The 27,761-nt window shown below is 37.6% G+C and overlaps 1 protein-coding gene across 15 annotated transcripts in view; it reads right to left on the bottom strand.

Annotated features, from left to right (window-relative positions):
- Nucleotides 1-60: 60 nt before the first annotated feature.
- Nucleotides 61-27,761, bottom strand: part of ctnnd2b (catenin (cadherin-associated protein), delta 2b) — a 284,445-nt gene continuing 256,744 nt past the window's right edge. For 5 of the 15 annotated variants that reach the window (XM_057858336.1, XM_057858332.1, XM_057858333.1 and 2 more), the window contains 7 exons: nt 25,647-25,797; nt 22,486-22,744; nt 21,855-21,948; nt 21,624-21,750; nt 16,625-16,753; nt 15,378-15,454; nt 62-8,795 (listed from right to left, as the gene is read on the bottom strand). In XM_057858336.1, coding sequence (XP_057714319.1) covers nt 8,532-8,795; nt 15,378-15,454; nt 16,625-16,753; nt 21,624-21,750; nt 21,855-21,948; nt 22,486-22,744; nt 25,647-25,797 — 1,101 coding nt within the window. In that variant the 3' untranslated portion in view covers nt 62-8,531. Of the gene's footprint in view, nt 8,796-15,377; nt 15,455-16,624; nt 16,754-21,623; nt 21,751-21,854; nt 21,949-22,485; nt 22,745-25,646; nt 25,798-27,761 lie in introns of all 15 variants that reach the window. The other 10 variants (XM_057858337.1, XM_057858339.1, XM_057858340.1 and 7 more) reach the window with 6 other exon arrangements.

Genomic DNA, 27,761 nt, shown 5'->3' with positions numbered 1-27,761 from the left:
TGCTAGTTGGATGTGACACGACCGGACCAGGGGACTGCCTGGGTCCTGGGGTAGTGACAGTACTCCACTGGATATGGCTGTGGTTGCAGGGCTGGTGTCTAGCTTGCCCGTCAGCTCCCGCGCAACAGTCACACTCTCTGTATGACTAACATACGCGTTAGAGAGGGCAAACGCATGACTAGGTACCACGGAACATATTGTAGGATGTTGATTGATACACATAGATTTCCCACTACACATTACAAACATTGTTTGCACACTAACCCGTACATATACACTTTTTATCAGTGCTAATATTCCCTCTTCCTCTCTTCGGTTACTAGGTATCCTCTAAAGCAATGCCACTTGTATTTAGATAGGTTCTGTTCATCTGTTCTTTCTTTCTCTTTGTCCCCCCCAAAACACTTTCTGTCCCATTGCACTCTTTGAATAAACAACACAACATTTTCAATCTGGCTTCCGCTCACTGCACAGCACCGAAACAGCCCTTCTCAAAGTAACCAACAATATTCTCCTCTCCTTGGACTCTGGATATCTCACCAACCTCATCCTCCTGGACTTCACTGCTGCTTTTGATACAATTAACTATACAGTCCTGCTCTCCCGATTAGAATCTCTACATATAACTGGCACTGCACTTTCCTGGTCCTGCTCCTACCTCACTGACCGACAACAATTCAACAGCATCAACAACTGCACCTCCCTTATGTTCCCCTACCACGAGGTGTCCCCCAAGGTTCAGTTCTTGGTTCCCTCCTCTTCATTCTTTACATCCTCCCCCTTGGTCAGCATCCGTAAATTTGGACTCCAGTTTCACTGCTACACTGACGACATCCAAATTTACATTTCCACAAAAACCATCTCGCACAGCACCGAATCCACACTTCAGAACTGCCTCAGTGAAATAAAATCCTGGGTGCAAGCAAATTACCTTCAATTTAACAGTAACAAATCGGAAATAATCATCATTGACCCTGCAGCTCACATCAAAGACAGCCTGCACCCTGCCTCATTCCCGCAACCTTGGTATCATTTTTGACAGTAAACTAAGATTCGACCAGCACATCGACCACATCACCAGAACTGCCTCCTTCCACCTCAAGAACATAACCCGTCTTCGCCCCTCCCTCACCTTCTCTTCTGCTGAAACCCTCATCCATGCGCTCATCACCTCCAGACTTGACTACTGTAACAGCATTCTTTTGGTTCTCCATCCAAACTCCTTAATAAACTACAAAATATCCAGAACTCTGCTGCAAGCCTCCTCACCCGTTCCCCCTATAGGAATCACATTACCCCCGTCCTCCACAAACTACACTGACTTCCCATCTCACACAGGATACAGTTCAAAATCATCCTTCTCACATACAAAGCACTCAATAACCTGGCCGCTCCTTACCTCACAGAGCTTCTCTGTCCCCACAACCCCTCCCGTCACCTCCGCTCATGTAATGGAAACATTCTCGCATTCCCCCACAATTAACACACCATACTTGGGGGGACAGAGACTTCTCCATTGTTGCCCCTTCCCTTTGGACCTCACTCCCTAAACCCATCCGCACCTGTTCAGATCTTCCTACTTTCAAAAAATTGTAAAAGACTCTCCTTTTTAAATAGGCTTTTAACTCATTCACTCCCAGCCATTTTCACCGGAGCAAGGCCCTTCGCTCCCGGCCGTTTTACTGGATTTTGACTGATTTTGCAAGGCCCACAGAAAATTCTGTTTTATTGTTACATAAACATTAGGGGTGTAACGGTACACAAAAATCTCGGTTCGGTACGTACCTCGGTTTTGATGTCACGGTTTGGTTCATTTTTGGTACAGTAAGAAAACAAAATGCAAAATATAAATGTGCTAGTTGTTTATTACACACCCTTGTGCTTTCAACAATAGGAACATTAGCCTATACAAAGCTAGAATTCTGCTCAAAAAGTAGCGGGTATTTAAAGATAATCCAACAACAATTTGCCTTTCAGATTTATTGGTCAGCTTTCTTTCTGAAAGGAAGAAAAAAGAAGTCCTGTGCTAAAGAGAAAAGTAATCCCAATGACAAAGATTTTAACATGTATTTTACAAATGAAATGCCTCAATGAATTATTTTTTTCCCTTATGAACGGTTTTCAAAAGCTTTATTGGTGGATTTTCTCAAGTTAAAGCGCCACACAGAAATAAATTTAATTGAGCAAGCAGGATGTGTGTATTATTCTTATTATTTAATTACAGGTGTTTTAGCTCATTTCAATGTATTTTATTTTAATGGGCTATTATTTATTTGGTGTGTTTATATTTTACAAATGTGATGTAGGATTCATTTATATTGTATATTTTATGTTGTATAACTTTAGTTCCTATGTGAATATGAGTTCCTACTTGTTTTGTTGTGGTAGGAGGGTTTTGTATTGAACACAGGGCTGTGTTGGTTATTATTATAGCCGAGAAGACAGTAGAAAATCAACAAAGACAAGTCAACTGTGCCCCGATCTACCACTCAAGAGATCTTATGGACTCAAAAAAGTGGGTTACGATTGCATATTAGTTTGAAAATCGACTGGATCCACCGTATTTTTACACATGTGACTTCCAGTCTGCCCGATCCTAGCTACCGGTAGTAGTATTGACGCAGGAGGGTCGCGTCTCGCGTCAAATAATAAACTCTGCCGTTCTTTTCGCGTGCGTCGTGTTGAACCGCTTCTGGGATGCGTCTAACACGCGGCCGCACTGCGACTGGTGTGCATTGGCTGATTGACTTTAATGCCCGCGTTTCACTGCGTTCTCGCGGCGGCCACGTTGTCACGCCGTTGACGTTTCTGGGTTATTCTGTCCTACCGTGTTGGTCCTCATTATAGTAGAGAAGACGGAGTAAATATAATCTACACTAAGAAACTTTAACCCGATCGACCCACAGCCTCGAAAAGTAAGGGTTATATTACGTCAGAAACTCGTTCGGTATGCCTCCGTTCCCAACCGAGCACCACGTACCGAAACGGTTCAATACAAATACATGTACCGTTAGACCCTTAATAAACATGGAACCCGCCAAAAGAAAGTTTAGACTCTCTTCTTTCAGCAGAAAAAAAAGTAAGTTCATATCTTTTTCCATTCTTTAGAAATCAGCATTAGAAAATAGCTTAGTTTGAGCAATTTTCCAATTTCTGATGAAAAAACGGAGAAAATGAGCTTTTTGTAAACGCATACATTTCAAACATAACTTTCACTTTAACACAGCTATTTTTTGCTTTAGTTACATCCCAAACATCTGAATGATGTTTTCCTTTTACAAAATAACACAAACCACTAGACCAAATAGAGCTTCTGATAGCAAAGTAACAATTTGTTTACACATAACTAACTGAGAGATGACGCCGTGGTGGCCGCGACAGGGGGTTAAACTTTTCCCTGGTCACCGCCTGTCTCGTAAAGATGGATTTTTTTTTTAGTCTTTCTTTTGTGGTGACCACTGCCTCGTTCGCCTGGGGAACTTGTGTCCCTGGGGGGGAACTGGTTTGGCAGTGCGCGTTTCCGTGCGGGACACTGGAGGGTGCGGGGGACGCTAGTGGCGAGCACAGCGGCGCGGACTCTGCTCGGCGAGCAGCAAGGACTCAACGCTGCACTGGTTGAATCGGGTTGGGGGTCTTACCAAATGTGCTACTGCCCTCCAGTGGCCAGTTTTATTGCTTTAAAATGGGTTTTGAGCTTTGTGCATTGTATCTTAGATACATGGGAACCTCTCGATGCCTATTGTTAAAAAAAACAATAAAAAAAAAAAAAACGCAAAAGACGTATAAATACGTTTTTGGGACACTGAAGCAATTAAGAATAGAACATATTTATACGTTTTTGGGAGCAAATGAGTTCATATATAATTCTTTTCTCTATTGTTTTGTACTGCTCACGTTGTGTGAGCCTTTTCGTTGTTTCAACAGTAAAGCGTCTTTGAGCATTGGTAAAAGAGCTCTATAAATTAAATGTATTATTATTATAACATGAACAACAACAATGGTAGTGCACCAAACTCCCATTCCTTTGTCTATGTTCTCCATGTCTCAGCAGCTGAAAAAGCAAAGCAAAGCAACACACAAAACAGAACAAAAATGCAACAGTGAAATCAGATTTGGCACAAAACAACAACTCCCAGTTTCCTTTTCAGTGGACCGTTTATATTTTGGAGCAGTTGCAATCAATTTGAGGCATATAAAGATTCACAAGTTTGTTTTTAAAACATGATTGATTTGGACATCACCTATGTCATACCTCTACAAAGTCCTTACTGCTGATTTTACTGCCACGGGATCACAATGACATAATACAACGTCAAGAGTCTGCCAGAAAATCCAGTCTTTTCCAAGGGCCTTGCAAAAACATAACAGGGGGAAACAAAACTTTTATCAGGTTGTACAATTTTGTCGATTAAAAAAAAAAAAAAAAAAAAATTAAAACTTTTTTTTGTTTCAGCTAAATTTGTAACAACATATCTGTGCACTCATTTTAGGCTAATGCTACTAATCAATCCAATTGTGTTTTGAGGGAGGGAACAAATTCAGATTTGTCATTATTTGATTTATCGGAGCACTCATCTGATAATACAGTTTTCTGGAATCATGTTTTGAGTGACAACATGGATCCGCAAGCCTTGATCTAAACTACTCCACATGGCAACATTAGCACACAATAGTCGACAATTCAGTGTGTTGACCAGAAAAGTAAAATGTGAACATCCTACGATGAAGTCTTTTTCCATAACGTTGCCGCTGTGACATTCACGTCTGCACATTAAAAAGTATATTTATATAATATATATTCATACTCTATTAACAGTACTCTATTAATAGTCTACTATGAAGTAATTGCTCATTTCTCAAAAAAGTTTTATCAGACTTCAAACATTGATTATTTTAAATCACAGGGAAAAAATGTACAGTTGTCTTATCTTTGTTTTAATGCAATTGTTTCGTTTGATTTTTTTTTTGTTTTTTAAAAATGTTTTTCTTTTTTGTACTTCTCTCTGGTCCCGGTGCAGTTACACAACTTTCATGTCAGTAGAACACAATTTAGAAAAAAAAAAAAAAAAAAAATTCAATCATACAGAAAAAAAAGCATTTACATACTGGCAAAGATAAAATGACAAATGGGTTCCGAACCCTCCGGAGTTGGGGAAGGGAGTGGCATAAACCTTGTTTGGCACTATTATGTACACATTTGTGACTCCAGTGAAGGGCTCACTGGCTGTGATGTTTATGGAGTGATCAATTGAAATAAAATACAGTAGGTGAATGGATAACAATGTTTCTATGGGATTATGCGTTACTTTGATCTGCTTATCCATAACACATTGTAGCACGGCCATTTTGGTTCTTTTACGTTTTCCAGTCTGACTTCTTCCTCTTGAAATCAATTATATATAGTATATTTATAAAGTATATCTAGCTTTCGAATAATACTAACACCTTTTTCAGGCTTATCATAAAATATTTGCCATCCTGTAATTGAATACATGACATATTTTCTCACATATATTTTTCATGATAAAATCAATGAGTTGCATGTGGCTAAATTAAAGCCGTATTGATGTGTCATTATTGTAAAGAGAAAATGAGGTCGTAGCAGCTAAAATAAAGAAACCACTGTTAATTTTTCATAAAGCAATATAGGATGTCTCTGTCTCGATCATATACATTTAGGTCCGTAATTCTTCATAGCCTGACCATATTTGGAGTTTAAGTGAATGAAATGCAGGAAAATTGAATGTGTTAAATCTTGTACTATGGAATGACACATGAAAGTAACAAAACGATTGAAATATTGTGATTGTGAGGGATTTGAGTTAAAGTGAATGGAATGTGGCAAGGGCGTAGATTTGCACAGGGACGGTAGGGACATAACACTAGCATTTTTTCAGAATGCTGAAATTGTCCCCACCAACTTTTAAGCAACCTTATTTGCATTATACAATGCTTCAGGTACAGTATATCGGTAATTTAGATTGTCTTCCCATATGTTGCAAGGATAGAATTGACCCCGACATTATTAAGTGAATTACAGTACATTCATTATATTTATATTTACATTGACCCCTTTTCATTTGCTGAATATTTTCCCCTCAAACACGTTTGATTGGCTGATGACCTGTCTCTCCCCCCCCCCCCCCCAAACACACATGCATCCACAGCCCTGACAGAAATACAACATGCCGCCTCCTCCGCCCCCTTTGAAGACGACGGATATTATAAGTGTTTTCCGCCAGTGTAAGTAATGTAAAAAGTAGGGCTGTTAAAATTATCGCGTTAAAGGGTGGTAATTAATTTTTTAAATTAATCACATTAAAATATTTGACGCATTTAACGCACATGCCCCGCTCAAACAGATTACAATGACAGCACAGTGTAATGTCCACTTGTTGTGTTTTTTTGGTGTTTTGTCGCCCTCTGCTGGCGCTTGGGTGCGACTGATTTTATGGGTTTCAGCACCACATGAGCATTGTGTAATTATTGACATCAACAATGGAGAGCTACTAGTTAATTTTTTTAATTGAAAGTTTTACAAATTTTATTAAAACGAAAACATTAAGAGGGGTTTTAATATAAAATTTCTATAACTTGTACAAACATTTATCTTTTAGAACTACAAGTCTTTCTATCCATGGATCGCTTTAACAGAATGTTAATAGTGTTAATGCCATCTTGTTGATTTATTGTTATAATAAACAAATACAGTATTTCTGTACCGTATGTTGAATGTATATATCCGTCTTGTGTTTTATCTTTCCATTGCAACAATAATTTACCGAAAAATATGGCATATTTTATAGATGGTTTGAATTGCGATTAATTACAATTTTTTAAAGCTGTAATTAACTCGTAAAAAGACGTTAATGTTGTGGAGGTGGGGAACGCACCACTAATTTTGCTCCTGTAAGTCCGACCTGCATCCGAGTTAGCATAACATTAATCTATATTTCTCGACCTCTAGGAGCAAGCTGCTTTGAGAAAAATCATCCTGTATGTTTTCTTGTGTTAATGTTAATTAAACTGGAAGAAATGTAGTGAGCCAACCTTTACTCCCTTCTCCCCGGTTTTCATTTTTATTTTGTTTATATGGTCTTGAAGCAGCCCAAAGGAGCTTTCATTTTTTGATGAGTTTGGCTGTGCTTGTGCTTGTGGACAAAAGCAGCAGTGTTTTACTTGAAGGAAGGCTCCATTTGTATTTTTGTTAAGATTAGGGTTATCATCACTACCAATATTTAGATCAAACCTACGCCCTTGGAATGTGGGAACGCTGAACGTGTTAACTCTTCGACAATGAAATGACACACAATTATAAAAAATAGTGTGAGGGATCTTTGTCGCCAATGTAATTAGCCATTAAAAAAAAAAAGTAACAAATACATTGAAAAAAAAAATCCATATTGCTTACATAACATCTTACTGTATTTACACTTTAATTCAAAATTTGGCCAGGCTATAATTGGAGGGTTGGCAATACTGTATTTTCCAGTAGTGCTTTATTTACATTAAAAACAAACCACAGCATGAATGTTGACTATATCCTACTGTACCGTTTTTGTATAAGGCAGTCAATGGAGCACTGTGACCCAATGTAATGTATGCTTTTATAGGCATTTTTACTGTGTGTTGTAGAGCTAAGCTGATGACGTGTCTCGTGTTTGTGCGTGTATAGTAACAAGATAGTGAAGAGGTGAGTTTGGCCAATGTGGTGCAGGCCTGACGCAGTTAATACTGCAATGTACAAATACACAATGAATCGCCAGTAAATGTACAGTATACACCAAATACTATACAACCAAGAATTTAGAAAGTAGAAACACAAAAAGAAAAAAAAAGAGACTGTTACAAATGACAACGTCCAAAAGCAGTCTTTGCCCGGAGGAGGATACGTCACGCTGAAGCCACAGAGAGAAACAAAGTTTGTGTATCCGATGTCCTACATGTCCTACAGTTCTGCTTCTTGTGCTTCACACATTGCTAAAAGCCATGTAACTATATCACATATGTACAAATTGTTTCTCCCAGGTACCTGTGACACCTTCCATGCGCTTTCAGAAATACCACATTTCATGCTTTTCCATTTTCACTCTTTACTCCCACACTTTCAAATCTAAATATTTACCACTTTTTCGATCTGCTGTGACTCATTATTCATATTTTCCCTACCCACATTCTTATTCCGATGGCCTCCAATCGCAACACGCCTTGAGCTTTCAATCTACCAGTTTGGTCACAAACTAAACAGAAAGAAAATGTCTGTCAGATTTGTTGGTGGTGTGCATGCACATGCAAGGCCTCTTTTCTGCTGCCTTCTTTGCTTCCTCGAGCTCCTCCTCCTCTTAAAGTCTCTGGAAAAGTTTAGTGTCCGTTCCATTTCCTTCATATGCGTCCTCTCTTGGTCCCTGATCTTGCACTTAGATGTCTTGCTACCTATGATGCTACTTAGGAACTAAAGAACAGGGAGTTTGGGTATCTTTCCTAATTGATTTTTTAGTCTATTCTTCCTTCTTCTCGCCTCCCCTCTCCCCTCAGACCCAGGAGTCAGGAGAGGCTGGATAGTGGCTCGTCTCGTAGTTGAGCTCACTGTACGGCCGAGAGGCTGAGTAGAAGTCTACATAGTTTCCTGTGGACTTCAGGCCCTGCAAGTGCATGTTGAGTTCACCTTGCGGAGGCCGCCCACCTGCATGAACCTGGTTCTCGTAGAAGGCCTGGTCCTCATAGTTGTTGCTGTCATTTGGGGGAGGATTTTGGAAAGGCGGATAGGGCTCTGAAGGCAGTCCTTGGGATGAGATCTGTAGGTAGAAAAAAATGGGAATTTCACTATAGACAAAAAAAAAAAAAAGATTTAAATGACATCAGCTTCTTTCATGGTGGGACTGAAGCGGACCATGCCAAAGTCACCAATCACCAAGCTAGTTTAGCACTGAATGGCTACTAAAACTGGCAAGAGATTAGCATTTACTTGTGTGACATCGCAATGCTAATATTTAGTAAAAAAAAAATGAAATAAAATGACTTTAAAAAATTATTCACTTGTATATTTTAAACTTTTAAGAAAATTACGTCACAATGAAAAAAAATTGTGTCTGTAAATAAGTCACGGGTATCTACCTCATAACTATCGCTTAATGGTATTTTTGTTGTTGTTGTTTTATTGTCGCATTTTCTGATACGTTAAATGATAAATAATCGATCCCAAAAAAAGAAAAAAAAAAAAAAAAGAAAAAAAATTAAAAGGGTAAATATATGAAAAAGAAAATCTCGATCACTCCTTGATGTCTGCAATTTCTGCATCGCGACCCTTGTTATATTACCATGTTTCACCCATAAAATCCCCCCAAAATCCGGTTGTGGCCATTCACAGCTGTGTCTTGACACTCGGTGATACATGCTACATTGAGTTTTTGGATCAAAAAGAGGTAAGTATGCGATAATATCATGTTAAATGCTAGGTGGCTCGGAGCGTTAGCATAGCATTCGCGTTCTCACTAGCTTTAGCATTTAGCGTGGCAAGCATCATGTTAAACGCTCTGGAAACTTTTTACATACAGTCCTTGGCGTTTAGGTGGGTACGATTAATTGAAAATACTGGACTGTTTTCCTGTTCAGTATGCATTGTCATCACCAAGTGGGCGTCGTCCTTGTAGATGCTACAATATAATAATAATAATAAAAGTTTTTGTTATTACCAGAAATAGTCCCTCGCCCTAAACTTTTCTTGAATGAGGTATCCATAAACTGTGTGATTTTTATTTTATCTTATTTATTTATATACTATTTTTTATCAAAACAACTACAGTAAAGATGGAAGAGGGAAGAGATTCAAGCCTCACCTGCATATTGAAAAATATACAGGTATACATATTAGGGGTGTGATGGTACACACAAGTCACAGTTCAGTACAACAGGAAAAAGCTTTTATTCTCACAGCGTTTGAAAGTTAAAGTTTGTATATCGTTACACTCTTATATAGGTGAAGTTTAAAAAAAAAAAAATAAAAAGGGTGGGCTATGTTTTTTGGGAATGAAAAAGAGTTCAATTCAATCAGTTACTATAAGCATATTTGATGTGAAATATGTTATATGGATCATGTAATCTGTGTAGAACATGAAAAGTAATGTCAGTTACTTTGCCGAGTAACTAGTTACTCTTACATTGTGGTAACTGAGTTACTAACTCAATTACTAATTTGTAACTGTAATTAATTACCTTTTAAAAGTAAGATTAACAACACTTGCTTTAACTATCCGCGAGGGATCCTTCTTAGCTTGTAGTTTAAAAGCACAAAGGAGAGCTTCAAAGTAGTGAGCTGAGATTTAATGTGTTATTCAAACCAGTAAAATAACGATAAATGAAAGTATTATGGATTAGTGCTGCCTGATTAAATTTATGATGTTCTTTGTCCAAGTATTATCCACTACCGAGAGCAAAAGAATATGTTCATGCTACGAAAGTTGAGGAAAGCTGACAAAGTGGCTGCTGATGAGCTGAAGTGCTTTAATGTTGTAGCTTGCTAAGCTAAAGGACGCTTACATTAGTGCTACCACTGCGTGAACTGCTCTTTTGTTGCTGTGTTTAACTAGTTAGCGAGGAGAAATAGCGGAGGATACACATATTCCACCAAAAATGACACTTACAGCCTAATCTGATTTATATACAGTACAGTATATGTTTTTTTACTTCCTCATGAACATTTTTTGACTGGTGTGACTTATAGTCCGGAGCAATCTATGGTCCGAAAAATACAATTATTGGCTTCCCGATTATTATTTTAGTCTGTTCCAGCCACATTGCTTGGGGTGTGCTTAAGTACTGTACTTTGGTGACTGCTCACTTTTGTCACCAATGATGACAAAGGTATAACAGCCATATATAAAATATAATATACAGTATGTTTCAATATATTCACTTTTCCCCCATCCTTCTCAACCACTAGGCAGATATAATTCTACATTTGCGTGTGTGTGTGTGTGAGTGTTTTTTTTCTCAAATAGTGCAGTAATCCAAATTTGTTTCATCAGACCAACACAAAATCTCTCAAACACATGTGGTTAAAATGGCAGAAAAAGCCTACAAGATCATGTAAACACATTTGAGGTTAATCACAGGCACTGCAAATGGTGGCAGGTGGGTGCTGACTCCTTTAGTTTGATGTTGATAACAAGGCAGCCACATCTCATAAACGTATTTGATGAGAAACAGTTTAATTTTACTTAGTACTAAATACACCTATCAAAATTGAGGGTTCACATTAATGGTGTAAAATGTTTAGAAATGATTCCTCATTCTCGTTGTTTTAAATCACAAACCTGGTATTTTAAAGAGACTTATTAGAGACGTCTCACTGTATATTAGCATACCTGTCAACCTGAGGCCGTTGGCAATCTTACAAATAGTGACATATGCCCTTACAATTTGATGACTAATCTTACAACATTTTTATGGCGTGCAATATGGAACAAAACTAAAACTCAATTTTTGAAATAATATGAATTTATTGGTAATGTTGTCACGTATAACCTGGTGCAATCCAACAACAATCAATATCTTCAGCTACATCATAATTACTAAAATTTAACAGTGACTTTTGTTATAATTGTACATAGCACTTTTGGCAATTCCTATCATGTCTTTTGATGGCTGCACTTCATGGCACTTCAGCTTGCAATTCAGTTTGACTTGAAGGTAGTTCATTAGTCTGTGCGGTTATAAATTAAAAAGGTCAATTGATTAAATTAACTTACCCATGCAATCTTTGAGTCAGGGAAGATTTCTTTTGCTAATTCTGAGAAGTGATCAGCAATAGTTGCAGGCAAATTGTGTTCGACATCAAATCGGCAGAATAAAATCTCCGCTTTCGTCACTTTTCATTCTGCAGACTTCATCTTTATGACCAGTGTTGTTAATCTTACTTTAAAAAAGTAATTAATTACAATTACAAATTACTTCTCCCAAAAAGTAATTGAGTTAGTAACTCAGTTACCTGAATGTAAGAGTAATTAGTTACTTGGCAAAGTAACTGGAGTTACCGTTCATGTTTTAAAAAAAACAAACAAACAAACAAACAAACAAAAAAAACATAGTAACCTTTGCTATGTTTGGAAGTCATTTAATGTTGTGAACCTACGGGGCGCTGTTTGTAAGGCAGCACATGCTAAAAACTACGACAACATTTTCTCATTTCAGGGTGACACGAAAAAGACAAAATACTCTTTAAATAGTTTCTCCGAACTGTGTATATTACCTAGATATTTTTATTATCACAATGGTTCATGTCCAAGAGCCGACTGCCACCGGTGAGTAGGTGTTATTCATTTTCAAGGAACGTAAACAGTGAGCTCCTCCAGCTTTTATTTTCTTACTTCCGGTCCCCAATCATGTGAATTTGCATATTACGATAAATATTTAGTTTCAGCTGTTTCCAGATTTAAGATTTAAATATAATATTTAGATATCCAATTTATATTTAGGATATAAATGTAAAATTCACATTTAGGATATATATTTCGGATATAAATTTTATATTTATTCAGGATATAAATTTAAAATATATATTTAGAATACAAATTTAAGATTTACATTTACGATTTAAATAAATATTTAGTTCTGGATTTGAACATTCAAGTCCAAAACTTATTATTTAAAAATAGATATTTAAGTTGCTAAACAATGTTGTAAATGTGCAAAAAAAGTGACTGTAAAAATTTCACACCGCATTTTTAATACCGTGTGGCGCTAAATGTGAGAAAATGTTGTTGTAATTTTTAGCATGTGCTGCTTTACAACCAGCGCCCCATATGAATCAACTGTTAAAGTTGTTAAAATATCTCGCGTTTTTGCATTAGTTCCCTTCTGTCTACTTTCGACATGTGAAAGTTTTAAAACTGTTTCATTATTTAAACATAGATTCAAGTCAAGATTTTGCCGATTTAGGAGTGTATTAGATAAAAAGTTACTTATGTCCGATAGGAAGGTTCACTACAACTAGGGATGGGAATCGAAATCCGATTCCAATTCCGAACCGGTTCCGAGTGTTTCGAGGCCTCGACATCACAATGAAAAAGCCTTAACGATCCCTTTAACGATCCCTAAAGACGCATATTGCGTCGTGACGTGTCTTGTTGTCCAGACGCATCAAACTAGCATGGTGCCAAGAACCACTCTCTCTATAGTTTGGCTACACTTCACCAGGAAAAAGGGTGAAAATGAAAGGTTACGATAGTTTAGCACGAGCATTGCCGCCGTAAACATAACAATGACAGCACGTAGGTTCGAACGCTCGAAAGTGTGTCTTCACTTCACGAGGAAAAATTACAACAAAGCGACTTGCAGTCATTGCAAGGTGGAGATAACTGCATCGGGAGGGAATAGACTGCACTGTCCACTCCTCACCAAGACGCTAAGGCTCAGTCCTGGCTATACAGCTAGCTAAACTCCCAAATGACGATGCAGAAGACGTTGGTATAATTTGCTGACTTTATTCAACCATCACTTGAAACTAAAAATAGAAATGAAACAAATCAATTTCGTCCCCAATAACCAACAGGTTTGCATCAACGTAAATCAGCGATGATTAGCTGCTAACACATTAATAACAAACAGTTAGCATGCGTTCGCTAACATAAGCACATTGTTTAAACCACTACACAACTGGATTTAAGTGTCCGATCGCGAGTGGAAACACACAACAACAACACAGAAGATGATACATATAGGCGTTGCCTCTGTAGATATTTTACAAACATTAAAAAAGAACGTAGGCTCGTGGCAGTGTTTCCCTTTCTCACTAACTCGCTCACTCGCTTGGATGCGGCATTTCTTCTTCTTCGCGTGTAAGCACGCTCTTCTTCACGTGAGCGCGTTCTTCTTCGCGTGAGGAAGCGCAAGGGCACCACCACTTGAGCATGAAAGCACCATAAAAACTAAGAGGCATTCATTTCAATATACTGGTAAATAAAAACAGGGGTCCCCAAACTACGGCCCGCGGCTCCATATTTGGTCCTGCTACCTGAACAATTCCAGAGAGCATTTTGAATTTTTTTTGTTTTTTGCTCCCTCAGTAGTGTTATTTATTTCCTGGCCTTTTTCAGTGAATAACTCAGAGAGGGTTTTTTTTGGTTATTATCTATTTAATTAATAGTGCTATTCTTATTTATTATTATCATCATATTATATTATTATTTTTATTTTATTTACTTTTGTTCCATGAAGAATCCACAGAGGGTTATTTGATTGTGGCTTTCTGAAAAACAAAAATTTTTTTACATTTACGCACTCCTGCAATCGTCACACTTTTTCTGTTACAAACTGACCCCAGCCTCTCATCAGAGAATGGAAAAGTTATGTGGCCCTCACAGGAAAAATTTTGGGGACCCCTGCTTTAACACATATTGCCAAAGGCAGAACAACGACCTACATGCCAATATAAACCAATATTTTTTATTTCTATTAGAAAAATGTTTCAGTAAAATGTTACACATTCTTGTGCATTTGCCACTTATTGCCACAGTTAACATTGAGGCTTTGGGCCTCTTTTGACCTCGTTGTGAGTTTGTAAGGTTGTGACTTCTGATTAAACAAACTCGATGCCAATCAAAATGTTTGTTCTTCTTTTTCCCAAAATTAGAATCGATAAGAGAATCGAAAAAGAATCGAATCGTTAAGCATTATCGATAATGGACTTGGAATCGTAAAAATCGTATCAATTCCCATCCCTAACTACAACAAAGCCTTTCTGAGAAGTCTACTGCTTTAAAATGGCGGCTGTTTACTAACGTGGCCGAGTCTGTCATTTCGCTTGTAGTTCTATATGCATATGATATGTAGTGTAACATCAAGTCAGGAAATATTGGAGCCACCTAGCCTAGCATCGCGTTTGCAACATCGTCTTCCCCCCTTCCCAATCCTGCTCTTCTCTCTCCGTGTCTCTGACTTTTCTCGTGTCATTCAACCAACGTAGCAACGCATAGTAACGCACATTGTCTCGTTGCCGAAACGGTGAAAAAATCCGAACGGAGAAAAAAAACATACTGCACGAAAAACGTACAGATTTTGAACGTACTGCATACACATTTAAAAATCATTGCGCACTTGTACAAATTATGCCAAAACTTTACAACTTGACTGGTATCTATTAGGCATGTTGTCATATTTAGAGTGACGATAAATGTTTTTTTTTTTTCAGAAGATGCAAATTTTTACTTTGAATGTTATGCTCCATTTCAATGTAGTCGATGCTAACTATGCAACAATTGATGCCGTATGACTTTTTGACCGTACATACATATTGTTGTGCATGTGTTTTAATAATCATTAGTAAACATAGCCACCTGATTTGTTTTTGAAAATGGTCACCCAATGAAAGGGATTTGTACCTGATTATACTTCAGATCATCAGTTGGTGACACATACGCTCCTCTGTGGAGAGTTGATGAACCGCTGGAGTGTTGACCTATGGAGTGAGAAAACAAGATCATCACAACCTGTTCTGTTTCATGTCTTTTCATATGAGCTACACTAGGGCTGGGACGATCGGCTTTTGTCACAATTCGGTCCGTATCCCGATACCTGTGTGGCGATTCGATACGTATTGCGATCAGGGCCGGCCCAGGCCATTTGGGGGCCCTAAACAAAATAATGCCAAGGGGCCCATATTTTTGGCACACCATTTCGTCACAGTGTACTGTGAAACCCATACATGCAATCCAACCCATATGTCCATATTTTGTATATTAATCAGATTTTGTTGCACTGCATACTCAAACTTCTCACCCCAAATGATTGTCAGTACTTACAGTAGATAGCGCCAAACCTTTTTCTAAAAGATGGGAAAAAAAGAAGTTAAGGTAGAACTTTTATTTTTTAAGCTTGAAATTAAGTATCAAAACTCACAAAAGTCAAATAAAGCAAACTGTGGTAAACAAACTAGAATATAAATTAAACAATTGCCAGATTGGGGGCCCCTTAGTGGTCAGAGGCCCTAAGCAGCTGCATAGTCTGCGTATAGGCTGGGCCGGCCCTGATTGCGATACTTCAACTATGGCAACATACTACCTTTTAAAATTTATAAAAACACAGAGGCATGTATCTCCCTTTAAACTAGATGCAATTTAATATTTATTCCTTTATTTACATTAAAAAACTTGTAGCAACTGTTCCTTGTTAAAACAGAACAAAAACTATTTAAAACACTTCACATTTTATCCCGAGTCCCAATCCGATACTGAAAAAAAAAAATTGTTTAAAAAAATTATAATAAATTGTTTTATTTAAACATGTCACTGTTCCACTGAATTATTTTAAAACAGGAAAAATGTTTTTAAAAAAAATACTGTTTGCGGTTCACCAACTCCCTGGCACTTCAAAACCGAATCAAAAGTACCTAGTAGCCTATAAGAAAACATTCTTCCCAAAGATGATTGACCAGTGATTCTTTTGTATTATGTGACAAAGCTAAAAAGACTTTAACACTGCCTATTCAGTTGATTCATTCGACACAGAAGGGCCAAAGTGACTTTTTTCCCCTCATAGGTACCAGACACCTAAGCAGCAATCAAAACTGCAATTATCTCATAAATTGAAACGGTATGATCAAATAATGTGAAAGCATAATTTTGCCTACCCATTGTGGCGTCCTTGCGGGATGTGTGTTCACCCTTGTTCCCACGGTAGGTGGCATTGCCAGTAAGGTCATAGTCGGCCTTTCTCTCCTTCAACGCCATCATATCCCTCGGCGAAGCTGGCGCACTTGCTGTTGAAACGTGACACATGAGAAACATCTTTAGGTATTAGACAAGCAATAATCGTTCCCTTAAGGCACATATAGTACTATAGTTATTGAAGTTCTTTAGAGAGGTTCTGAAAATAGCTTTTCCTTAGAAGCAGAAAAACCTGAGAAAAAAAAGATGTACATGAACACCATAGACTTCACTATCAGTTGACGAGACAGCTCCTACAGACATAGCGCTACGGCATCCCGTAGAGCCTGGGCCATGCACAGCGTCGTGGCAGCTTTATCTGCGATTAACTCAAAACACACGCTGCGTTCTAATGCAAGAGTTAGGTGGAAAAAGGACAAAAGTTTAAGGGCATACAGGCGGGCGGGAGTGTCTCCAGAGTGATTTGGTCGAGGGTTCAAGGTAATTATTTCATAAAATAGTACCATGCATGAACCTTGAAACGTTGTGAAAAAAATGAATGGAAAAAATTTGCGTAACTTTAGCCTGAAATATTTATGCAAAATGAATGATAACTGCCTGTTTTTTTGCTTTTAAGCAAGAATCTAAACTGTTTTACGTTCATAATTCATATCCATAAAAATTCCGGGATTTACGCATTTATTTACAAGAATTTTCAACTTAAGAAACTCTTTGTTTTGTGATGGCCGCCATGCTGGATTTTGTATCCATACACAATAGATTTATATTCAAATATTCAGGTAATTTTTTTGGTTAACGTTTTTGGCACAAAAAAAAAAACAAAAACTTATACATTTCTGCGTCCATACAAAAAACAATTCTGCTTTTACGAGTTTTATTTTATGTAACATTTCAAAATAAAAACGAAAAGGGCCAGACTGCCGGCAAGACGTGCTGAGGCAATAGTGACATCGGAATTCAACCAATATAAGTTATGATTGTGTACAGGAAATGCAAAATTTGCTTTTGTTGAGTAAAATTAAAATGATGCTGCATGCTTTCCTCAAGTATTAAGTGTCTGATGTGAAAATTGAGTGATTTATTAACTGTTGAAAAAAAATATGTTGCTATATCGGACAAAAGCTGATAATATGATATGTTAAATATTGCTATTGATCCTCAAAATATAGATGATTATCTCTGCATTTGGTGATTTTTGTGCATCTGGTGTAAAATCAGAGAATTTTTTTAGCCATTTTACGTTTTGTTATACCTACATAAAATAAATAATCAGAATTTAATTCGGGAACGACTGTGAATTTTTTGATGCCGCTGCTCATGGAGACTCACACATGCAGAAGGGAGGTGCCTGTTTTGGTTTTAGGTCGCTAGCTTTTTTTTTCTTGTAATATCTCTTGTTGGAAGAACTGTTTATGACAGAGTAACGCATCTGCGTCAGAGTTTTGAAATCAAGCGTTCAAAACAAACAAACAAACAAACAAACAACAACAATAAAAAAAATAAAAACACATTAACCTTAAGGTAAAATACTGGCATCGGTGGTTGCAAGGATTTTACTCTTAAAGACCGTAAAATGCATGTAAAAATTGTGTAGTGTTTGGGTAACCGTAAAATTTATAGTTGTTGTCGTTGATGTTCTTTTTCTTTTTTTTTTTTTTTAATGATTCTTAGAAAAAAAAAGTTATTTTACTCCATATGTATTTGGTGTTGATAGAGATTTCATTGTGACTATTGAGCTACTGAAGACCAGTTGGAGCAACTCCTCTGCGTTTAGAGCGTGAGGAAAACTTCATTCCTTGGAAACGTAAAAGAGCGTGGCGGTGGCTGAAGCTAGTAGAACGAAGTAGAACTAGCTCAGTAGCCAGCGCGCTCAACTGCCACAGTGAAAGTGTGTTTTAAAACCCCAGTTGAAGGAAGGTGTGAAGAAACAGGGAACACTGTGACGTCACCAACACCAACACACTGGTTCCACCTACATACTCTTTACAGTCGATTGCTTTAAAATAACAATTTACTATACAACAATAAACTAAAATAAAATGTAGTTGTTGTTTTTTCTAATGGTAGTTTGTCATTCATTGTCTGTTTTTCTGTAAATAAGTTTTATTAAAGATTTTTTTTTTTTTACAGTGTGTGTTGAATTTGCATGCGCTTCCCGTTGTTTTCCTCCCACTTACCAAAAAAACTTGTATGGTAGGTCATTCTAACACAAATTTCCTAGGGGTGACTGTTGAAGTGAAAGGTTGTTTATCTATATATGGGATGTTATTTGTGATTTTTCTTCGGTCTCTGAGCACTTCATTCTCTCACACCAGAATTCATCTTTTTGGAGAGGCTCATCTGACATTTATAAGCAATCGGAAGGTTCCCCAACAGAGACACAACCATTCACACTCATATCGACACCCACCAGAAACCGAGAGTCAGTGGCTTGTGGGACGATGCCAGGGCATGAGGTGAAAACCCACAGAGACCACATGAGAACATGCCGAATCTGCTAAGTGGAGGAGGTGATGACAGGGCTCTCTCGCTCAAGCAGTCACTGCCCTATTTAAAGCTTTCACTTTTCATCTGAGAACTTTGAACTGAGTCAGTGTCCCTACCTGACGACGAAATTAATGTATAATTAAATTTAATTTCAGTACATACAAAAGATTCATCTTTCCAAAGTTTCTAAGATTTTACCCTTTTGGTAAAAGTCATATGTTGATTGCATGATTATGGAACGGACCATTGCAATTCTACAGAAAAGGACTTTGTGGTATTATTAGATCAAATAAAACATACTTTCTAAAGATGTATTATTGTTGACTTAAGGTAAAAGCACTATCAGAGGTGGGTAGAGTAGCCAACAAGTTTACTCAAGTAAAAGTAGTGTTACTTCAATATTACTCCAGTAAAGTCATCCAAAAATTGTACTCAAGTACAAGTAAAAAATGTATCCAGTGAAAAGAATTCTGAAGTAATGAGTAACTGCTTATTTTTGTTAGATTTTTTTTTTAAGGTATTTTTTTCCTCCCAGCATAAACTTATCTATATGAACTCTTGTTATAATGATGCTGTACAATAACCCATTACATAACCACATTAAAGTGCCTGTGACATGAAAAAGCATGTTTATTTCATAATACATGCGGTATTTTATGCTCCTGAATGAAATGGACCACTTGGATGTGTGAAGAAGCGATCGATATATTTATTCATTAAAAAAATTTTTTTTTTTAATCCCGCGCTATGACTTCTGGCTTCGGTCTTGCATTGAGGAAGAGGGCGCTGTGACATGTACGGAAGAAGCAGTCCTCTTCACTATACAAGCCGTACTGTTGTATGAGAAGGACTAAGGATTCAGCTGATTTTGCGGATAAATTCATTTATTTTTCGCATCACGCCAGCCAAAGGGCTGCAGAAAAATCTTGCTGTACGAGGGAGAGGCGTGTGCGCCTTTTTGGGGTTTCAAAAGGTTCCCATTCACCGGTGGATATTGGCCAAAACAAGCCCTACTACTGTGGGACCGTAGCACTTACGAGGAAGTGAGTTAGCATCGTGTTTTATATTATGTCAAATACTGGTATCAGTTTAATATGTAGGTGGCTTGCATTTTGTGGCTGACATGCTTCTTGTCCCCTCGGTTGACGACCGGCGGCTTGTCGCACATCCCCCTGCCGGGAGAACACTATACTCGGCTTATTGCCCTCTTCATGTGCCCGGTGTTCTGTCAAATTTTCCAACCGATCAGAAATTGCAACTTTGTGTTAAAAATAGCTGCGAATTCAGCGATTACAAAGTAAACACTACAAACTTTCTTTAAATAAAGGACTACTTACGTTTGATCATGGATGGGCATGTAAAAACCTCTCCTTATACACATATTGTCATGTTAGCTGCATAACAACTGCAGTCGCCTTCCTTTGAGTCTCTCGCTGTTTACGACTTTTGCAATATTCGTGTTCACCATTTGGCAGCTACACGCTCCTCCGACATTGGCCGGTTTGTCCGGCGGTCATTGTCCAGCTCCTTCCCTGCAAACAAACCCTTTGCCCTCAGCAGGGGAACGATGAGCTCTAACTTGTTCACCGCCGGGCGGGTTGCCGATCGGCAAAGACAATCCACAGCCCAGTCATCATGTGAAATGATCCGGGCTAGTTATGTGTGATTTTCCACTTCGAAGACTTTGAAACATCACTCGGTTCGGTTAGCATGTTGGCTAGCTTTCACGCCTCATGGTTTGTTTACATTCTCCGAAGCCGGGGAAGGGAAATGACATAAGCCCGATTTAGGTGTCATAAAATATCGTTTGGGAGGCGCAACAGTAAAGGTGAAGTTGACAGTTTTGACCATTATGGACTAATTTTGCCATGTCGTCCTGAATAAATGCACTTTTATTATTTCATATTCTATTTAGCACAAGACTGTTATTTGTCATGACCACGCCATTTATTTAGCTATTGGGGAAAAATACTAGGATAAAAAGAATATCCTGTAAAAATAATGGAGTAGTGAGACTGAAACAATGACATTTTGCGGCTCTCTTCGTCACGTTTTCCTCATTCTGAATAATTCCCCCTCAATGGGCTGCATACTAAATCAGATGAAATCATTAATCTGCTGATGTCATCCAGTATTCTAACTCTAACCCTAAACAAAGACATGTGAAACAATGTCAATGTTGGATCAAAAGTTACACAATTTAATGAATGACACTAAATGACATTGGTCATAAGCATTCAGCATCAAATAAAGTATAACTGACTTTTAAATTTCATCATACACTAAAGCGCTCAGATATTGACGGTACGTTTTTCAAACTTCATACTTTAAACATCATAGGGCAGATTATTTCTGAATTTATCAGTTTTGACAGCAGAATGATTCCTCGGAGTTCTACTTAAGGTTCAAAATGCTTGTTAAGAAGGCAGATGGACCAAAATTCATGTTACGAAGGGGAAAAGGAGACACATTCACCTGATCGATTGTTTGGCGAGGTCCGAACAGGAGAAATGGATGGTGTACGAGAAGAAGAATAAGGCCGCTGCCTGTCCCTTTCTATTGTGGAAGAAGAGCCGATAAAGTGGTATTGGGAATAGCCATCCTAGGAAAACAATGAGATCGAGAAACCATGAAAATCATTAGTAAATACTTTTATATGTTTTATGCGACAAGAGTCCATTCACTGAATTGAACTACTTTGTGTACCTTTTTGTAAAGGCTGCGCAGATCTCGGTATTGCCACATGCTGTTGAGGACTTGAGACGCTGCTTTCACAACCTTGGGACTATGTCTGGGAATTCAGCAGAGACAAGAAAAAGAACCGACAATAAAGCCACTCTGTCTTCATTTACCGTTTAAGGAAGGGGCTTATCCATTGAAATGATCTAACAGTTTTAATTAGCCCCATAGGCGATTAGAAATTACACCAAAAACATTTTTTTTGTTTGATTGCACTAATGAGTTTGGATGGTTTGTACGTAATAGTGACTGCAAATATTGAGTTGGTTTTTGTCATTTAAGAAAAATAACATGGGGTATTATTGTATTTGTATATTTTCACACAAACTTAAGTATTGATGATATTTGGCCACTTCGTCCCCTGTAAATAACATGATGTATTTTTCAATAATGTTCAAAGGGAAAATGCTTGAAATGACACTGTCAATATTACCTAAATTGCCATTGTGGCTATGAGCAAACCGCATTTTATTGGCTCTGCACCTGTATTCTGCACACATTTATACACAGTATGCAGAGTGCATAAAATATACATATAATTTGAGATATTAAATATGGAGCTGCTGTCGCTATGTCTTGTAAATAGCATTCCACTTACTTGTCTCCTTTGCTTCTGGCAACACCAATGAGCTTCTCTATGCCTCCAGCATCCCTGAGGGCTTTGGTGTTCTCCATGTTTTTGGTTATGACCTCATGCAAAGCACAGCAGATAGCTGTGATAGTGTCGTCTGACATGGTCTTCCCCATCAGACCACAACTGTTAGCACCACCACTTCCACTTCCTCCACCACTACTGCTGTTGTTGTTGTTGGTACCACCAGGCAATCGATGTACCAGGTCCCTCATAGCATATTTACCTGTTGTCACAGTGGGATAAAGCATCAGAATAACTGGGGCTCGGACTGAAGGGTGACCAAACTTAACGTGATTCCTAAAATTATTTAGTGATTTTATATTACCGTATTGGCCCGAATATAAGATGGCCCTGATTATAAGATGACCCCCTCATTTTCAAGACTCAAGTTTAAAAAAGACTTTTTGAACACCAAATTAATTTTTATACAGAAAATCATTACAGTACAACCGAAACAAATGATTATAACAATATATTTGAGAGAAAAAGCATGTTATTTTGCCTCATTCAAATCTTAATATCTGAACATTTAAATATGTAAACTAAAGTGCAATCACATTCGTAAACGAATAGCTTCTGGATTTGAAATTTAAATAAACCAATCTATTGTGACAAAACAACAAAATTGCAAGAACTGCATTAACCATCAAAGTGAAGTCTAACTGTAACTGTAGTCTTGAAACAAATCTGAATAAGGAAAAACATTGCAATTAAATCATGCAAACTGGTTAAACTTGAGAGTAGCTGAGATCTGTCATGACAGAACATCGCTTCAATGATATCTGGCGCCATCTAGCGACGTGAGTGAGTATAATGTCTAGCCCGCGAATATAAAACGACCCCCTCTTTTTCAGTCTTATTTCAATGCAAAAAACACTGAAAACACTGTCTCATATTCGACTCAATACGGTACTATATTAGAACTTTCTCTTACCTGATGATCATCTTCAATTCAGAACCCACAGAACTAAATTTATACACCCTACATTGCAATATGATGTCCATGCCCTCTTATTGAATTTAAAATATTAAACGAAAATTTGTTATTGGTTGGTGTTTTCAGTGTCATGGTGCCCACATGGCTTGCACGTCTCTGATGACTTTGCATGTTCTCCTTGTGACTGCGTAGGTGTGAATCAGACTGTGAACATCTATTTGCCAAAATGTGCCTTGTGACCGACTGGCAACCATTCCAGTTGCTGTTCACAATGAGATGTACAATGCAGGCAAAGTCACTTTTGTGATGCGGGGTAGACAATGATTTACAGTGGGGCAAATAAGTATTTAGTCAACCACTAATTGTGCAAGTTCTCCCACTTGAAAATATTAGAGAGGCCTGTAATTGTCAACATGGGTAAACCTCAACCATGAGAAACAGAATGTGGGGAAAAAAAAACAGAAAATCACATTGTTTGATTTTTAAAGAATTTATTTGCAAATCATGGAGGAAAATAAGTATTTGGTCAATACCAAAAGTTCATCTCAAAACTTTGTTATGTACCCTTTGTTGGCAATAACAGAGGCCAAACATTTTCTGTAACTCTTCACAAACTTTTCACACATTGTTGCTGGTATTTTGGCCCATTCCTCCATGCAGATCTTTAGAGCAGTGATGTTTTGGGGCTGTTGTTGGGCAACACGGACATTCAACTCCCTCCACACATTTTCTATGGGGTTGAAATCTGGAGACTGGCTAGGCTACTCCAGGACCTTGAAATGCTTCTTACGAAGCCACTCCTTTGTTGCCCTGGCTGTGTGTTTGGGATCATTGTCATGCTGAAAGAGCCAACCACGTCTCATCTTCAATGCCCTTGCTGATGGAAGGAGATTTTCACTTCATTCTTTTCTTTACACAGATTAGTCGTCCTGGTCTCTTTGCAGAAAAAACAGCCCCAAAGAATAATGTTTCCACCCCCATGCTTCACAGTGGGTATGGTGTTCTTCGGATGCAATTCAGTATTCTTTCTCCTCCAAACACGAGAACCTGTGTTTCGACCAAAAAGTTCTATTTTGGTTTCATCTGACCGTAACACATTCTCCCTGTCCTCTTCTGGATCATCCAATGCTCTCTAGTGAACCGCAGACGGGCCTGGACGTGTACTTTCTTCAGCAAGGGCGGCATATTGTGCCTTTGTTACTGTGGTCCCAGCTCTCTGTAGGTCATTCACTAGGTCCACCCGTGTGGTTCTGGGATTTTTGCTCACCGTTCTTGTTATCATTTTGACGCCACGGGGTGAGATCTTGCATGGAGCCCCAGATTATCAGGGAGATTATCAGTGGTCTTGTATGTCTTCCATTTTCTAATAATTGCTACCACGGTTGATTTCTTTACACCAAGCATTTTACCTATTGCAGATTAAGTCTTCTCAGCCTGGTGCAGGTCTACAATTTTGTCTCTGGTGTCCTTCGACAGCTCTTTGGTCTTGGCCATAGTGACTGACTGAAGTTGTGGACAGGTGTCTTTTATACCGATAATGAGTTTAAACAGGTGCCATTAATCCAGGTAACGAGTGGAGCCTCATTAGACCTTGTTAGAAGAAGTTAGACCACTTTGACAGCCAGAAATCTTGCTTGTTTGTAGGTTACCAAATACTTATTTTCCACTCTAATTTGGAAATAAATTCTTTAAAAAACGAACAATGTGATCTTCGTTTTTTTTCCCTCCACATTCTGGTCTCGCATGGTTTACCCATGTTGACAATTACAGGCCCCTTTAATCTTTTCAAGTAGGAGAACTTGCACAAGTGGTGGTTGACTAAATATTTATTTGCCCCACTATATGTATTTATAATTTAATCATTAAATAGAAGCATACTTCAAATGATCCAACATTACGTGTGTTTTGATAATATACAAAGAGTTCAAGCGCAGCAACATTTGAATTCCAACTGGTCTTTGCAGGAAACAAGAAAATAGACAAGGCTAATTTACTTTTTACTATCAATCATTAGAGTTATCTACACTTTGGTCATTTTGAATTTCCTCAATAAATGCCTTAGCAGGTAATTGCAAATTAGTACGACAGAACAGTCACTCTTTAGAAGTCAAAACCTTTAACAGAAATGAAACCTTATTGAGCTGTCCCTTAAAATGTACTTTTCAAATCCTTTGACTGAGTTACTTACCAATGAGCTCTTTGTTTCTAATGTCTAGAGCCATGTTCCTCAAGGCGGTGGCAATGGCACAAACCACTCTATCATTGTCTATCCTCAATAACTCCACAAGGATAGGAAGGCCCTTCTCCTTACGCACTGCAGCCCGGATATAGACTGACCACTGCATATGGACATATAAAGAGAAAGCGGGTCAAAGGTGGACACAGAGATGTGTAATGCATTATTAACTGTCATATATAAATGCCTGTGAAAGAGTCTACCAATTACTTTTTTCGTTTGTTGTTTTGAAATTCACTTTTTTTTTTTTTTTTTTTAAATCAAAAATGTACTATTAACTGCAGCTATCGCCGAGTTTCGCAGTCGATTAATCGATGAACTAGTTAGTTCGAAAAATTGAGTAATCAGATAAGGAACATATAAAAATAAAATACCTGAGCTTAGCCTAAAACGGTATAACAAAAATTAAAAAAGGAGGATCTATATACAACAAAAGAAGAATTGGCTAGCTTACATAGCAAAAATCAGCTAGTTTAAATGCTATAAAATGCTTACGTTTTTTTTTTTTTTTTTTTTTTTTTTTTTTACTATGCTCTTAACAAATGGTTCAGACACATATTCCAACAAACAATGGTGAAATATACTTATAAACTATTTTACGAATGCATTAAAAAAAACAACAATGCTCTTAACAAATGGTTCAGACACATATTCCAACAAACAATGGTGAAATATACTTATAAACTATTTTACGAATGCATTAAAAAAAACATTAGCTCAAACAAAAACTTAGCTTAAGTTGGTCTTAACAGGGATCAGCTGGATTCAGCCACATGAAATGAGGCAGAAGAGAGGGTAGTGTATCCACCCAAATCAACAAAACTAAATGCAAACACTTTAAACACAAACCCTTACCACGCCACTTTAATTAGACAAATACTCGAAACAGCAAAAATTAGAATCTTTTTTCTAATCGAATACTCGAGTTGATCGATTAATCGTTGCAGCACTACTATTAACACATACTCTAATGAAGTTGGCATGTTGTGACAACTCTGCATTGATTTGCAAATGTTTCTTTCACCTAAATTCAACTGAATATATGACAAAGACAAGCTATTTCAAATCCAAAGTTTTTTTCTTTTTGTTTGTTTAAACTAAATGTTTACTCATTTTGAATTTGAAGCCTGAAAGATTACACAGGTGAACAGGTTTATTGGAACCAAGTTAGTGACATGAGTAGGTACACAAGGAACATCTCTGAAAGGCTAAATTGTTCATAAGCGAGGATGGGGCAAGATCACAACTTTGTGAGCAGCTGCGTTAGAAAAAAAGTTGAAAAGGACAAATTGGGGATTGCACAAAAGTTGTTGAAGAACAGTGAAACCAATGAAGTGAACCTTTCTGGGTTCACAACAGATTTGGCCTGGGTCAATGGGGTCATTTTATCTTTACATAAACATAAATTGTTAAAAATTGTAAATTATCTTCAATCTGAATACCATGAGGCAATGCTTTCCCTCAAATCTCCCAAGAAAAAAAACTCAAATAGTTTTATTTAGTTTATTGTCATTTTAAAAAATTGTTCATTTTCAATTACTTCTGATTTCCAAAACTTATTAATGTGTTTGATTTTGATTATGGAACAAATATACAGCTGTCAGCTCTAGAAAAGCAAACTAAGAGACCAATACAAAATTAGTGATTTCTTAAAATTTACTATGAATGAGTTTGAGTAAAATGAATCTCAGTTCAAAAAAGGAAGATGTTTTTGCTCTTTGGTATTTTTAACCCCCCCCCCCCCCCCCCACACACACACACACACAAAAAAAGCTGTACATTTAATACTGTACGCCAGGGGTCCCCAAACTACGGCCAGCGGGCCGGATACGGCCCGCCTCCATATTTGGTCTGGCCCCCTGAATAATACCACAGAGCCTTTTGATTATTATTATTATTTTTTTTCATTAGTGTTATTTATTTCCTGGCTTTTCTTCTGTGAGGAACCCTGAGAGGGTTATTTGGTTATTATCTATTTAAATAATAGTGTTATTATATTACATTACATTACATTACATTATTTTATTTACTTTTGTTCTGTGAAGAATCCAGAAAGTGTTATTTGAT

This window comes from Corythoichthys intestinalis, chromosome 14 (genome assembly GCF_030265065.1).
Source record: "Corythoichthys intestinalis isolate RoL2023-P3 chromosome 14, ASM3026506v1, whole genome shotgun sequence".
Classification (NCBI taxonomy): domain Eukaryota; kingdom Metazoa; phylum Chordata; class Actinopteri; order Syngnathiformes; family Syngnathidae; genus Corythoichthys; species Corythoichthys intestinalis.
The sequence above is the reverse complement of the archived record's forward strand: the minus strand, read 5'-3'. Positions and strand labels throughout refer to the sequence as shown.